This window comes from Vulpes vulpes, unplaced genomic scaffold (genome assembly GCF_048418805.1).
Source record: "Vulpes vulpes isolate BD-2025 unplaced genomic scaffold, VulVul3 Bu000000666, whole genome shotgun sequence".
NCBI lineage: Eukaryota > Metazoa > Chordata > Mammalia > Carnivora > Canidae > Vulpes > Vulpes vulpes.
Genome location: NW_027325671.1, coordinates 809,401 through 825,764, shown reverse-complemented (window position 1 = coordinate 825,764; position 16,364 = coordinate 809,401). Strand labels below are relative to the sequence as shown.

At 38.3% G+C, this 16,364-nt stretch overlaps 1 protein-coding gene across 6 annotated transcripts in view; it reads right to left on the bottom strand.

Annotated features, from left to right (window-relative positions):
- LOC140596464 (midasin-like) overlaps positions 1 to 16,364 on the bottom strand; it is a 167,563-nt gene that overhangs the window by 62,448 nt on the left and 88,751 nt on the right. For all 6 annotated transcript variants that reach the window (XR_011998439.1, XR_011998438.1, XR_011998440.1 and 3 more), the window contains exons 39-50: positions 16,099 to 16,206; positions 15,527 to 15,715; positions 12,410 to 12,499; positions 12,041 to 12,304; positions 11,604 to 11,865; positions 5,667 to 5,826; positions 4,749 to 4,865; positions 3,329 to 3,537; positions 2,203 to 2,351; positions 1,642 to 1,853; positions 1,102 to 1,322; positions 113 to 226 (exon numbers count right to left, since the gene is read on the bottom strand). Coding sequence is in view for 3 of the 6 variants with exons in the window: in XM_072745104.1 (XP_072601205.1) it covers positions 113 to 226; positions 1,102 to 1,322; positions 1,642 to 1,853; positions 2,203 to 2,351; positions 3,329 to 3,537; positions 4,749 to 4,865; positions 5,667 to 5,826; positions 11,604 to 11,865; positions 12,041 to 12,304; positions 12,410 to 12,499; positions 15,527 to 15,715; positions 16,099 to 16,206 (2,095 nt within the window). In the remaining 3 variants the exon portion in view is untranslated. The remainder of the gene's footprint in view (positions 1 to 112; positions 227 to 1,101; positions 1,323 to 1,641; positions 1,854 to 2,202; positions 2,352 to 3,328; positions 3,538 to 4,748; positions 4,866 to 5,666; positions 5,827 to 11,603; positions 11,866 to 12,040; positions 12,305 to 12,409; positions 12,500 to 15,526; positions 15,716 to 16,098; positions 16,207 to 16,364) is intronic.

Here is a 16,364-nt window from a genome sequence, read left to right as displayed (position 1 = left end):
AATACAGTGTTTATTATAGTGGCAGTTGTGACAGGTCTTTTTCCATGGACTCAATGAACCAATTTCCTAAACTGTGCATTTCCTGAACTCGAAATTAAATCAGGTGCAGTACCTGTTATATTTGGTTGTAATATTTTGATGACATTACTGACCCCAGCTGAGAGAGAATTTGAGTAAAAATTCCTAAGAGATGCAGCACTGGCTTCCAAATGAATCTGTATTGATTCTGTGGAGAAAGGAGAAATAATGTTAATATCTAAAGTGGGGCTGTCCAAGCAAACTTTTTGTAATAATGGAAACATCCTATAGTTGCAGTGTGAGGGCAGCCATTAGTCTTGTGTTAGTAAGCATGTGAAATGTGGCCAGTGCAACTAAGGACTGGATTTTAGATTTTATTTAACTTTAATTAATTTATATTTACATTTTAGTAGCTACCTGTGGCTAGTAGCTCTCATACAGGACAATGCAGATAAAATACAAATTCTCTCTATACAATTTTAGACAGATCACATGCATAATACAATACACATATTCTTTGGCTAAGTTCTCATGGATAGAAGGGTTCATATAAACTCTACTACTTTAGGCAACAAGTTCTACCAACAAATTCCAAGTCCTGTACTTTGCAACCCGTGCAATGTTGTTAAGGTTGGTTTTTCCTCTTAAAATGAAAAAAAAGTACAAAGAAATTAAGCAGGACAACTTAGAATACTGGAACTAAAATAAGTCTCTTAAGCACTTTAAGGCAAATGAAGTTTACCAAAAACAACCTTCCTCAGATAGGATGGTTGTATAGCAGCATGTTAAAAAAATAAGCAGTAATATGATATAGTACATTTTCCTTTTGGATTTGATAGAAAAGTGGAAGACCATGAAATGCTAAGGATTACACAGGGGCAAAGTTTCTCTTAGGACACATCTAAGGGCAGTTACATGCCTTAATGTTTTCTAACAGCTATACAAATAGTAAGGCCAGGTAACAAATTTATTGCTAGATCTCCCAGATACAATTTTAAGTGTCCTCACAGGATAATACAGCTACTGAGGCACTAAAATAGTTTATTTATGCACTTATTGTACAAATTAAGCTTTTCAACTCACCCAACCCCTGTGGTATATTCTTGGCTAAATGATAAAGCCATTTAACTCTGAGCATCCAATCTTGATTGGTTGCTCGTTCTATAAGCAATTTAACAGCCATGGCCAGAACTTCTGGTTCATCAATCCAATAAGTATCCACTTCGACTGAACTGAATTTCAAGCTCTCAGGGTTAGGAGACTGCATAATTTTCTCTAAATCGGGTAAGGTAAGAGGCTGAATCCTGAAATTCATTAGAAAAATAAGGCAAAGTCAGTACTAGAATGAACTTTCATTTTACATTTCAAAGAACCAGGAAAATAACTTTACAAATAACAGATCAAAGAAGTAATAGGGAAAATATTAGTCCCTTTCAAAGGAGAATAATTAAAACATATCTAGTGAATAATAAATAGGGAGCAATATTACAATGAACAAGGAAACTATAACAGCTGGGTAATAAATGACCATATAACATTCCGGTCAAACATGTTGGGTCATGACCACTACCATCAAAAAAAAGTCAAGATGCCAAAGAGACACAAACTCAAGGCTCCACTAACCTGGCCCAGCTGCTGGTTTTCATGCTCATCCTGTTAAGGCAATATACTAAGATCTGTCCATCACTTCGGACTACAGACAGGTGAGAGTCTTCTGTAGCAAAGAGAGCTGAGGGCAGAGAATCTGGCCACAGGCCCATAGCAAGGATGGAGTTACCCCAGGTTTCATGTGCTCGAAGAGAAAAAACATGTTTCTCCAGTAAAGCCTGTGCAAGCTGGTAGGAGATAAAAACACACAGGCAACATCTAAGTGCTATTACCAAAAAGTAGAAGAGGAATAATAGTTTTCCAGGACCTTTGTGATCATCCCACAACTCTCATCAGTCTTCAATTTTCAACACTACAAGCTAAATTCCACTTTGCCTAAAGACAGTTAAGTTTCAAAGAATATTTACATTTAACCTATTTTCCAGAAAAGTACTTAGATACCAGGTCTCTACTACAGAGTAACTGAAGTGCTCCACTCTCAGTTCATTAAAGTCACCATCAATAAAAGGAATTTCCCCCATCCAAATAATGCAAAGTGTTATAAATGAGAAAGCTGTTTGAAATACTTCATGGTACCTTCCGGTTTGCTGGTGAATGCTGGGAGCAGACATATGCTTCCCAGCATACTTCAGAAAAGGCTCTGTCTAAACTCAGCCCTCGCTGTAGGTACTGCACAATGAATAAGGCTGTTTGAATTAGAGTTGAAATAGAGGACGTTGGAGAACCTATAAAGAAAAAAAATATTGCCATCTATGGGCAACAGATTCTGCAAAATCTCCAATGAAAATAGAGAAATTCATCTTCTCATCAAACTTTGTTTCATTCAATCCACCCACTTACCTTAGAAAGCCTTCTAAGTAGAATCTAGAGTCTCACCAGCACACTATGGACTTGTAAGAACATTCATATTCCTTCCCTATCTTGTCTCCCTCCCTCCATTTCTGGCTGTCACAAACATACTGCAGGAAAGTGAAAACTACAAGTAGGACAAAGCCTGGTCATTTATTATCCTTAATCTAAAGTTGACAAACGCTGAAGTAGCAAAATGAGCATGGCCTCATAAAGGACCATGCACTTTAAAATCCAACAGAACTACATTCAAAGCCTCACTGTTTGGCTTTGATGAGTTATTCAACCTCTCTGAACCCTATTCTGTAACACGAAAACATGCCATGAATTAATGTGAAAACTAAAAAACCAACAGACATTGTACCTAACACATAGCAGTTACTCAATATACAGCATTTATCATTACCTTTGTTATTATTCTTGCTTGTTCCTGTATATTTGGACAGATAGGTTTTATTAGAAGAAATAACACCTGTCTGTTTTAAGCAGTTCAAAGTTCCCTCTTTATTCTATCTTCAAAAGACTCAATGACCAGATAAAAGGGATAAACTTTACAAATTTTAGTGCCTAAAGCAGTATTCCTTAAGGTAAGAGTGTCTGAATGAATCTACCAGAATCATCTGGGGAGCTTCTTTAAAATACTAATTTCTGTGTCTCACCCAGATTTACTGAACCCAATCTCTTAGGGGGAAGATAGGCATCAGCACATCTCTATTTTTAACAGACTTTTCTGGTAATTCCTATTTGTATGTACACTAAATTTAAGAACTCCTAGATTAGCAGTCAAATGAAAAAACATATGAATTTCTAGAAGAATAAAACTCTGCAGAGGTCTGTAAGTCAAGCACCTTACCTACTACAGTGCTTTGGATCTCTGTGTGTAGAGCCAAGAGGCTATCACACACACTATCCCCCACCAACCCAAGGCTGTGCAGCAGAACTTTCAGATCCAGGTCATCTGGGATGTTTCCATCCCCTTCTCCTGAAATGTAGATTTCAAGTCCACGATTCCTCATAGCTCGGGATATTTCTCCATGAACAGGATCCATCGAGAGAAAAAGTCTAGCAATTCAAAGGGAAAAAAAATTAAAAATTAAAATCATTGCAACCAATGATGCAGCTCAGCAACAACTGATGAGGGCAAATCCTATGTGTTAGAACTTCAGGGAGTTTATCGAGGGAGATACCATTAACTAAAACTCTGCTATTTTCATCTATATTCTATCTTTTAGTGCCAAAATACACCAATATAGCAAAATCAGTTTCTCTAAACCTATTCTCCTTAGAAACTGTTTATCCAATGCACCTTTAATGCTGAGAATATAAATTCTTTCAGATAGTCCCCAAATCAGACAGTGCTAATTCATCATTCTAACTCACCTACAGAGATCAGAAAAGGGAGCAGTGTATTCTCCTGAAACAATTACCTTCATATATGTCTAGCAACATCTCCATATAGCCAACATCTCCAAAGCTAAACAGTGGATTCCCTGCTAACCTTCCCATGTCAAACCTGCTCCTTTGCCAGTCTTTCCTTTCTCAATAAATGGTTCCCATATTTACCAATTACCCAAGCCAAAATCTTGTATAAAATCCTTGCTTCCTCTTTTTTTTCAACCCACACATCCATCAGAAAGTCCCACTCAGGGATCCCTGGGTGGCGCAGTGGTTTGGCGCTTGCCTTTGGCCCAGGGCGCGATCCTGGAGACCCGGGATCGAATCCCACATCAGGCTCCCCGTGCATGGAGCCTGTTTCTCCCTCCGCCTATGTCTCTGCCTCTCTCTCTGTCTCTCTGTCTCTCTGTGACTATCATAAATAAATAAAAATTAAAAAAAAAATAGTTTAGAAAGTCCCACTCATATGGCCACCCTAGTCTAAGCTATCATATCTCTTGCCTGAACTACTGCAAAAAACTTGTGATCAGTCTCCCTGCTTCTACCCTTTACCATCATCCCACAATAGGGACCTCACCTCTCTTATTTTTTTATTATTATTTTTTAAAGTAAGCTCTGTGCCCACAATGGGGCTTGAACTCACAACTCCAAGATCAAGAGTCACATGTTCTACCTACGGAGCCAACCAGGAGACCCCTCTTGTTTACTGATGTGATCCCAGAGTCTGGCAAATAGCAAAGCCTAAATAAATATGTGCTAACTGAACCAATAAATGGGTGAATATACTTATAACTGGATGTATAAATAAAACATGTAAGAAGGTCCTACTTATTTGAGGCAGTCAGATTCTTAAGCAGAAACTTAAGAGGCAAGAATACCTGAAATTGGGATTTGGTGTTATGGTGGGAGTGGATCCATCTATCATCCCCCTCTCACTAAGAGTGAGAACACCTCCAGGTTCAAGCAAAGCATTCAAACGATCCAGCACCGATGGGCTGCACAAAGAGAATTCAAATACAATGGTGACAGTTTGACACGCTGCACTGGTTCTATTTTCCTTGCACAGGCCTCCTACTGCTCCTGACTCAGGTCGTCCTTAAGCATAGACCACTCCCCCCATATAGAATTGTGCTCTCTCTCCCTGTCCAGTCCCCTTTTCACTCCCAAAGGCATTCTTTCCAGAAATTTACAAACAGTAAATATGCAAAATATTTGTTAAATAAGTAAATGAAATTAAGGAAAATTGTTCCATGATCTATAGCTCTTTCTTTTTTCTTTCTCCATCTCTCCACTTCCTAACATTATCAAACCAATTTGAAGACACCTGGATTTCTATTCAAACATTCTGAAAAAATCTCCAGGTAGAGAAACTCATCATCTTGACCTGGAATAGTTTCTATTATGCTGTGTACTACGGAAGTTTTACGATGCCTTTTTCCTTACTTCAGAATCAAAGCAATACACACTGATGCACATTTACTAAATGTCTGGCCTGTAAAAGATCGCTATTTCAAAAATTTGACCTCAAGAATGACCCTAACAAAAGGAGTATTTTCGATAGTAAATAAAAAGGTCTACCTCAAAAATGGTTGGAAAAGTAACCCAATTGTGTTAGCCTTCAGCTCAGTTCAAAACAGTCATACAAAACTAAAATCTTGAAACTAATGACCTTTGTTCACCACAGGAATATGTATCTAGTTAACAATGGGTTCAAAATACCAGAGCTTTCAACTGGGTTTCTACTTTGACAAGCATATCTCAAATATCAATGTTGCGATTAAGCAGAAGGTCCTTACTTGCAGAAGTTAACATTGTCCATCAAAAGCCAATCTCCAGACTTCAGAGCCCGAACAAACATGCTGTCAACCCATTCAAATGTGCCATGGCTGTGGCCACTGGTGGACTGCAGAAGCTTCACCCCAAAATTTCGGAACTCTTCCACAAGTTTGGCAAATTCTGAAACGTCACAGCCATAGCATTTATTTTCAAACTGGGACAATAAGAAAACCAACAAAAGAAAAAAAGCCCTAAGAGTTTATTAAAAGAAAATTGGAGGGCAGCCTGGGTGGCTCAGTGGTTTAGTGCCCGCCTTTGGCCCAGGGTGTGATCCTGGAGACCCAGGATCAAGTCCCACATCAGGCTCCCTGCATGGAGCTGCCTCTCCCTCTACCTGTATATCTGCCTCTCTCTCTCTGTGTGTCTTTCATAAATAAATAAAATATTTTTAAAAAGAAAGAAAATTGGAAACTTCTGACCCAGGTTTTTTAAAAAGATTTATTTATTCATGAGAAAGAGAGAGAGATGCAGAGACACAGGCAGAGGGAGAGGCAGGCTCCTTGCAGGGAGTCCGATGAAGGACTCGATCCCTGGAATGGGATTGCGCCCTGAACCAAAGGCAGACGCTCAACTGCTGAGCCACCCAGAAGTCCCTGGCCCTAGTGTTTAAAGTTTTGTAATAGAGTATAAATAAGAAGGGTTTTTTTGTTTAAACAAAACAGGTAAAAAAAAAAAAAAAAAAAAGAAAAGAAAAGAAAAGAAGAAAAGAAAAGAAAGAAAAAAAAGAAAAGAAAAGAAAAAAGAAAAGAAAAGAAAAGAAAAATTAGGGCTGGTGGCAGAAAATATTTTTTAATGCCTTTCTGAATTAATGGCTAGGTAGAGGGAACTCAAAGGTGATAGTAAAGGTAAATAATCTTTGTTATAATTTCTTAAATGGCATAAGGAGAATAATGCCTCCCACCTATTACCGCATTTTTATCAAATGAAAGGACACTAAAAATTGGCACAATGAAAATCAACGCCATTAAACTAGACTTTCTTTATAATGACGATATCATACGATTATAGTAACAACTGGTATTTATTTGCTTAGTGCTTAAACGGCCCATGCCAAAAACTTTTCAACTGCTCTTTTTTTTTTATTGGAAGTTCTCGTAGGACTCTTGTTCATATCACCAAGTATTATGCATTGGACTCCATGAGGAATAATAAAGTTTAGACTTTACCTCCACTGTTAACCACCTAAAAACTGTATCAAATATATGAAACAACTGCTTTCAAACACTGGCCAACAGCAGAGGGCTGTGACACCTAAGGAAAGGAAGCCCTATAATTTCACTTGATTTCTGCCTGGAAGCAATTTCAGGATCGCAAAGCAAGGAGAGGGAACTCAAACATACCACAGAGGTCTCAGACAGACTGGAAACAAACCTACCACGTTGAAGCAAACAGGAAAGGCTGAGAAATATTCTCACCATAAACCCCATCTATAGTGCTGTGTGACCCACAACTTGGAAAAGCCTGAAAACGTGGAGCTTCTCACTATGGAACAAAAGGTTTGAACCAGGGATCCCTGGGTGGTGCAGCGGTTTAGCGCCTGCCTTTGGCCCAGGGCACGATTCTGGAGACCCGGGATCAAATCCCACGTCGGGCTCCCAGTGCATGGAGCCTGCTTCTCCCTCTGCCTGTGTCTCTGCCTCTCTCTCTCTCTCTCTCTCTCTCTCTTTGTGACTATCATAAATAAATTTTTAAAAAAAATTTAAAAAAAAAAAGGTTTAAACCACACATCAGGAATCCCAACTTCTAAAACATGAACCTGAAAGGCAAGCCCTCAAAACATCTATCTTCTAAAAGCAACAGGGTCGCATCCCAAGAATACAAGATTGGGATCGGAGAAAGGGCTCACACACACTCAGACTCATCCACCCCAGGGCACAGCTAAGAGAGACAGCTAACTGCACCCAGACTCAAAGTGAAGGAGGCTTACCTGGTTGTATGGAAGACACACCTGAGAAGCAAGCACCTAATATAACATATACATCCTAGAGCCCGCTGGAACACTATCTGGGGAAGAAGACTGATGGGCACGATCTTTGTGCTCTTCCTTTGTGGTGCTCTAGAGCACCAGTACTTCCCAGAAAGCTTTTTACATTAAGTCTTGGGCTCTGATTTTTATAGCTATCACTCAGGGGATGCCTCTTGATCCTCTGGCTCTGGAGGCCAGGAGAGGTTGAGTTCCTGATATCATGGAACTGTAATAAGCAGTGTCACCCAGAAATGAGATAGAATTGGTAAATTCTACGAACATTCAAAAAGAATATCAATCTTTCTCAAACAATTCCCCAAAAAATAGAAGAAGAGGAGGAGGGAACTTTTCCAAACTCATTTTATAATGTCAGCATTACCCCGATACCAAAACCTGACAAGGATGCCACAAGAAAAGAAAATTACAGCCTATGGGTGCCTCGCTGGCTCAGTTGGTAGAGCATTCAACTCTTGAGCTTACAGCTGTGAGTTCAAGCCCCACGTGGAGTCTACTTAAAAAAAAAAATTATAGGCTAATATCACTGATAAACATAGATGTGAAGATTCCCAACAAAACAATCAGTAAACTAAATTCAGCAATACAGTGAAAGGATCATACACTACAATCAAATGGTTTTTATTCCAGGGATGCAAGAATGGTTCAATATCTGCAAATCAATGTGACAAAACAAGTTCACAAAATGAAGGATAGGGCAGCCCCGGTGGCTCAGCGATTTAGCGCCACCTGCAGCTCAGGGCGTGATCCTGGGGACCCGGGATCGAGTCCCATGTTGGGCTCCCTGCATGGAGCCTGCTTCTCCCTCTGCCTGTGTCTCTGCCTCTCTCTCTCTCCTCTCTGTGTATTCTCATGAATAAATAAATAAAATCTTAAAAAAAAAAATGAAGGATAAAAATCATATGACCATTTCAATAGATGCAGAAAAAGCGCCTGACAAAATTCAACATCCATTCATGATAAAAACCCTTAATAAAGTGAGTACAGAGAGAATGTGCTTCAACATATTAATATATTACTATATATAGTTTTATTATAACACAGGTAACATCACACTTAGCAACAAAAAGCTGACAGCTTTTCCTCTGAGATCAAGAACAAGGTAAGGATGTCAACTCTCACCATTTTATTCAACACAATACTGGAATTCCAAGCCAGAGCAATTAGGAGAGAAAAATAAACCATCCGAATTGGAAAGGAAAAAGGAAAACTGTCACTATTTGCACATGATGTAACATTACATAGAGAAAACCCTACACCACCACAAAGAAAGAAAAAAAATTCAGTAAACTTGCAGAACACAAAATCAACACACAAAAATTCACTGTGGGGCAGCCCCGGTGGCACAGCGGTTTGGCGCCACCTACAGCCCGGGGTGTGATCCTGGAGACCCGGGATTGAGTCCCACATCAGACTTCCTGCATGGAGCCTGCTTCTCCTTCTGCCTGTGTCTGCCTCTCTCTCTTTCTGTCTCTCATGAAGATAAATAAAATCTTTAAAAAAAAAAAAAAAAGAAAGAAAAGAAAAATGGTGCTGGGGAAATTGGATAGCAACATACAAAGCCACATATAACTTCTGACTCCTCAAAAACCTAACTAACCTCCTAATAATAGCCACCTTCCCAGCAGCAGTCTATTAACATATTATGCACACTGTATATACTATATACTATATACTGTATTCTTACAATTCTTAGTAAGCTAAAAGATTTTTAAAATATTATAAGGAAAATACATTTATAAATTTTTGGGAAAAAATCCACACATAAGTCAACCCATTCAGTTCAAACGCCATGTTGCTCAAGGATCAACAAAAATGCAGCACTAAGCGCTTAAAATTTCCAGCATCCAATCAAAATTACTAGATGTACAAAGAAAATATGACTTACAACCAGGAAAAAAAAAAAGTCAATAGAACAAACCCAAAAATCAGATAATGAAATTAGCAAAAATGTTAATGCAGCTATTATAAAAAAGCATAAGCATTTAAGATAAATATATTTTAGTTCTCATGTTAATAATATAACTCATGTATCTTCACAGTAATGTTAAGATATAAATATTTACAGAGAAAAATATTTAACCAAAAATAAAACAGAAAAATTGTTTGACACACCTTTTCTCACTCTATTAATACCCCTAAGAAATTACTCAATATGAAAGTGATTCCTAAATAAGCAGTATTTAGAATGAGCTGTGAGAACTTACTCTAAATATTTAAATTTCAACTGAAAGATACATAGAAGAACTAGACTGAAGGCTGTAAGGTCAGAGGATTAGATTCAAAACCTAGTCAAGCCACTTTGTAACTGTACATTAAGCATGGTATTTAACCTCTATGAGCAACCATTTCCATAAGCATAAAATGAAGATAATCTTTCCTTGTAATGCAGTGGTATTGTGAGGTTTAAAAGTAAATTTTTAGGGATCCCTGGGTGGCGCAGCGGTTTGGCGCCTGCCTTTGGCCCAGGGTGCGATCCTGGAGACCCGGGATCGAATCCCACATCGGGCTCCCGGTGCATGGAGCCTGCTTCTCTCTCTGCCTGTGTCTCTGCCCCTCTCTCTCTCTCTCTGTGACTATCATAAGTAAATAAAAAATTTTTTAAAAAAGTAAATTTTTAATACAAGACTACCACCCACTTGGAATTCATAGCTCAATGGGAAATTTTATAATATTCACCTTCAAAAAATTTATAAACCAATGTATAACTCCATTAAATATCTCTCACAATTAAATTTGAGTGAATGAGGAAAGGATTTCAAATCTAAATAATGGGCTTGAATTGGGGGAATTGACAAATCAAATCAACAATAAAATCATTCTCCTGCTTAAGAAAGTAAACTATTTGACCCACAGCCATGGATACATTGTTTACAGAGTTAGATGAGAGGAGTCTCACTTCTTTATCTCTAAGGAATCAACCCTTTATAACCAGTAACAGGCTTTGAAAATAAAAGATGACAATCATAGTGACGGACACAATCTATGAGCCTTTAATCTTCCCTAAAAGCATACTCTTCATCACCCAAAAAACTGCACCACAAAATGCGAGGAGATTCCATGTTAACTGAAGATTTTTTTCCACTTTCTATACAAAACTAATAAACACATCTTAATGATCAATTTAGATTTCTATTCTCCCATTTAAATATTTAATTTTGGGGAGTGCCTGGGTGGCTCAGTTGATTAAGCATCTGCCTTTGGCTCAGGTCATGATCTAGGGTCCTGGGATGGAGCCCCAAGTCAGGCTCCCTGCTCAGCAGGGAGTCTGCTTCTCTTCTCTCCCTTCCACCCCCCCAACCCCCCACACACTCATGCTCTCTTGAGCATGCACTCTCTTCAAATAAATAAATAATAATTTAAAATAAAATAAAATTTTAGGGACGCCTAGGTAGCTCAGCGGTTGAGCATCTATCTGTCTTTGGCTCAGGGTGTGATCTTGCGGTCCTGGGATTGAGGCCTGCATCAGGCTCCCTGCATGGAGCCTGCTTCTCCCTCTGCCTCCATTTCTGTCTCTCCCTCTCTCTCTCTGAGTCTCTCATGAATAAGTAAATAAAATCATAACTAACTGAATGAATGAATAAATGTTAATATTTTGAGAAATTACTTAACTAGTTTTAAAAGTCAAGAAAAAAGCCAGTTTACACGTAAATAATTTACTATCATAGATGATTACATACAAGATAAACTATCAAGCTCACTAAATTTCTTTCATTTTTGCTTTATGATAATTCTAAATTATTTTACATCAGCTTCATGTTACTTTCTAAAACAAATATTTTCAAGTTTTCTAAATAACTATTACATTAATTAAAGAATTACAGATAATACCTTATAAATACATTACTACTTATACATGGACACTACATGGACAATACTATCTACATATCTGATACACATATCCAAACACACATACCTGCCTTGGAGTAGGAGTTGATTTTGTTGTTGAGTCGCTGCATAAGCAATAATACTGCTTCCAGCTTGTTGACAATCTCCATCGTGATACCTTTACCAGCATCTCCAAGACACTTGGGCTTATAAGTCAGAAGAAAGTGACTCCAGGCTCGTAGCACTACTTCTGCATCATTAGAACTGATAAGAAGGCTGTCTCTTAACAGTGCCCTTACAGTGCCTTCCACCTTTTCTAGCAGCTGCCTCCATGGCCGTATAAGATCAACCTGAAATTTCCAGAGCATAAACTCATCATAGCCACTGGCCAGAGTCAAAAGAACACTCCTTTAAATTAAAAAAAACAAAACAAAAATTCCTACTTGTAGTCACCAACACAAAAGACCAAGAGTCAGACCACAGCATTATACATGTTTTGACTGAAAATGCAAAGGCAGACTTTACCTGCTCAAATCCACCCAGGAGCTCTGTAGTATCCGTTGCACTGTTCATAGCCATGATCTTTAATGTGTGACCAGTAAGGTGTGCCAGAAGCTGGACCAGGCTGGTCTTGCCCACAGAGGCTGGACCCACAAGGATGACCATCCAGCTCATCTGCACACATTTCATAATAGACTCCAGAGACTGTAATGACTGGTGCAGGAGCAACAGGGGACGGCGCGACAGGAGAGGAACGTAACTACCACGGGAAAGGACAGAGTAGCCCAGCTGAAAAAGACATGCCAGTCAGATTTCACAAGTGTGCCTGGTTGTGGGGGCAGAGGAAATCAAAGAAAAATGTAAAAGAATAGTGGTTTATTCTACATGACTCACCTGAACATCATAAGGAGTGATGTGAAATAGTCTGGTTCCCAAGTATGGGTTGGAACTTGAATTAAACACATCCTTGAACACAGCAATGACCTAAATGAAGATAATACAATCAAAACATGAATCACTTCATCAAATTCTGAGCCAAATCTTCTAGAAAACATGCACAGTCAAGAGATATCACAATACTGTGAATGAACACTAGTCACAATTTCCCTATCCTTTTGATTTTTCTCTTATAGATTACATTTATTTAAATCTTCAGAATGAAAGCAAACTGGAACTCAAGAAAAGAGTAATCACCTAATCTCAAACTATTTGAGATTCCAGTTGAGAATATATCATAAATTAAAGCCATGGATATTATGGCAAATCTATAGATGAAAAATGAATCTGGAAAAAAAAAAGAAAAATGAATCTGCTTTCCTTTTTCTTTTTGTTAAAAGATTTTATTCATTTATTCATAAGAGACACACAAAGAGAGAGGCAGAGACACAGGTAGAGGGAGAAGCAGGCTCCATGCAGGGAGCCCGATGTGGGACTCAATCCCAGGTCTCAAGGATCATGCCCTGAGCTGAAAGCAGAGGCTCAACCACTGAGCCACCCACACCTCCCTGAATCTGCTTTCCTCATTCAAGATACCATCTAAGGGGATCCCTGGGTGGCGCAGCGGTTTGGCGCCTGCCTTTGGCCCAGGACACGATCCTGGAGACCCGGGATCGAATCCCACGTCGGGCTCCCGGTGCATGGAGCCTGCTTCTCCCTCTGCCTGTGTCTCTGCCTCTCTCTCTCTCTCTCTCTCTCTGTGTGTGGCTATCATAAATAAATAAAAATTTTAAAAAAAAAGATACCATCTAAAAAGAAGGTAGAATAGTCTGAAGATTTTGAAGAGCAATGACCATTTTTTGAGCATCTATTATGTGCCAAACATTATAGAAGTGCTTTAATAGATTATTTCTGATCCTTACAGCCTTGCAAGATAGATATCATTTCTACTTTATACATATAGATAGCAGGATTCATAAGAGTTATCGGATTTACTCATGGTTAGTAAGTGATTTATTCCATAATATGATTTTAGCTTTCTAAATATTTATGTAGAATGACAACCATTGCTATTTTTCTGATTATTTACATCAGTTATCCCTTCCTTACCAGAAATACAATTAGAAAACTTGCCAATAGCCCTACTTCTTTCCTTCCTGGATTTCTTTTTAAGAGTAATTGGGGCAGAGAGGATAGCTAGGGATGTGTAAAATACACAATTTAGTCCAGAGTAGCAAGAAAAATTCCGGCCACCCAAAATAAGTACACCAAATTGCATGTTTCTAACAAAGCAGCCAAAACTCATTATCACTGTACACTGGACTAAAGTCAGAAAATAAAATAACAATATTATAAAATAAGTCATAGGACAGAATGTACAGCATGGTGACTATAGTCAATAATACAGTATTGTGTATTTGAAAATTGCTAATAGAACAGGTTTCAAAAGTTGTCATCCAAAGGAAAAAGTCTTTTGTAACTATGTAAGGTGACACGTGTTAACTAGACGTATTGTGATTTCACAAGGTAAACAAATACTGAATCACTGTGTTCTACACCTGAAAATAATGTTTATGTCAGTTATATCTCAACTAAAAAATTTAATAAGAGTTTGACAAACAGGAAATAAAAAAGGTAAAATCATTATCAGTACCAAATGTTGACTAGGGGTCAAAGAGCAGCACAGGAGAAAGTGCTCCTGTCACATACTGCTGGGTCCAGGTACTCAGTGACCTTATATTCTACTCCAAGGCAGATTATCCTCTCCTCTCCCTAATAGTCCACCAGAATTAAAATTACAAATACATTCACAATGTGGTTTATTTAGTTTTATTAAGTCAGACTGAATTTACTCAAACTCTTCCAGCTTAAATAAGCCTTTCTCCTATTACTATTTTTCCTCACTTTTGTGTGTGTGAATTACAATAACTGACACAGAGAACGGATAGAAACCTTCCCTTATAGTGACATACCATCTAACATCAATTACCCAATTAACTGGCCAGGGTCTTGCCACAATGAATTAGTAAGTGGACAAAGAAAATAAAGTTCTAGGTGATGGTATATGAATTATAAGTAATAAAATTATATTTTCTAAAAACTAGGTGAATACTTTATTCTAATATAATGACCAAAAGCCACTTGTACATAATAAATGAGTTAACAATTGGCTACAATTGTGAGATGGAAGGAAAGTTCGGGGCTAGAGTGCTGGCTCTACCACTTACTATAGGTGATACCCCATGACTCTAGGCACTGGATCCTCATTGGTAAGAGGTCACGATAGTGCCTCTTGCCTGCAGCTACTGTGAATATTCTGTGAGACTGGACTTTAAATACCACAAAGCAAAATGAACAGCTGATTAGTTGTTCTAATGTTGGCTAGAAATTCTAGTGTCATTTTCTATTTACAAAGGAGATATTATTTCCATTCAGATACAGAATATTCTCCTACAATACCTACTTATATTTTCTAGATAAAAGGTTTTGTAGCTCAAAAGTTTATTTAAAAACAGAAAACCCTCCTCCTCTACTGATTATCACCTGTCTCCTCCTGTTTCTCCCCTTTGTGCCTTGAAAGATGATGAAGACCTAGTTCTTTATTACTGGGAGGCCATAGTTGTTGGTTTTTTTTTAAGATTTATTTATTTATTTGTTTGTTTGTTTGTTTATGATAGACTGAGGGGGGGGTGGGACAGAGACACAGGAGGAAGGAGAAGCAGGCTCCATGCCAGGAGCCCGACGTGGGACTCGATCCCGGGACTCCAGGATCGCGCCCTGGGCCAAAGGCAAGCGCCAAACCACTGAGCCACCACCCAGGGATCCCCTGGGAGGCCATAGTTTTAAGAAGGTTTGCAATAAGAGGGTTCAGAGAGATCAACAAATTGCGTATTCCAAAGCAAACTACTCTGCACTTTGAGACCTTGAGATAGGTGAACATTTAGTCTCTTTAACTTCTAAATTCTAAGCAGCTTTCCTGAGGTTAGTATTATTAGTGAGTATGCCCTTTCTCTCCCTTAGGAAGAAATCAACTTTCAGATGGAAAAAAACACAAGGAACAAGAGTGAAACTTACCTTTTCTTTGTCTTCCTTGGTTCTCATTCTCTCACCATAGACCAAAAACACATGTTGACCAGGATCATAACACCCAGGAGACTGGTCAACTAGCATCAACTGACACCAGCGGAAAAGGTCCCGAAGGTTGAATTCCCAGGGTCCTCCTTTTTGCCCCCATTTCTTTTCAACAGTCACTTCATGATCAATCTAAAAAGAAAATGCCATTCATTACTGGGAAACATGTCCCATTGGTGGGCACTGCATTAAGTACTTTCACTGTACTACAAATGCATACATAATCGGGAAACAGAAATTAGCAGGTTTGATACAAATGTCTCTTTCTCCCAACCCAGATGTCTAAATTAGGATACTCTTGTAAGCATTAACATCCATACACATAATAGATCTGAATTACTATAATCCTCAAATAAGTGGTTTCTTCCACTAAAAATGTGTATTATTCAATGCGGTTTATTTTAGAGAGACTGGTAAATTTGATGGTATCCCACATTGAAAAAATTATGGTTCTAAAAAAGACTTATGGTTCTATCACAGCATGAAAATAAAAAACAATACAAGTAGGTACTTACTTGGTTATTGAAAGCAACCATCTTCTTAACAATATTTTTGTCAATGGCTGGAAACAGAGTACTAGCAATGAACTCTATGTCAATTACTGTAAGGGGATCCACAAAGACCTATCGAATCGAAAAAGAACACGAAGAAATGCTATTGCTTCTCTTCACTGAACACCAAGAAGGACTACCACTTGTAAAGTAAAACTGTTATTTAACACCAAAGTAACGATACCTCAGTTTAGATATATATAAAAATTGAGTTAAAGAAATCTTTCCAA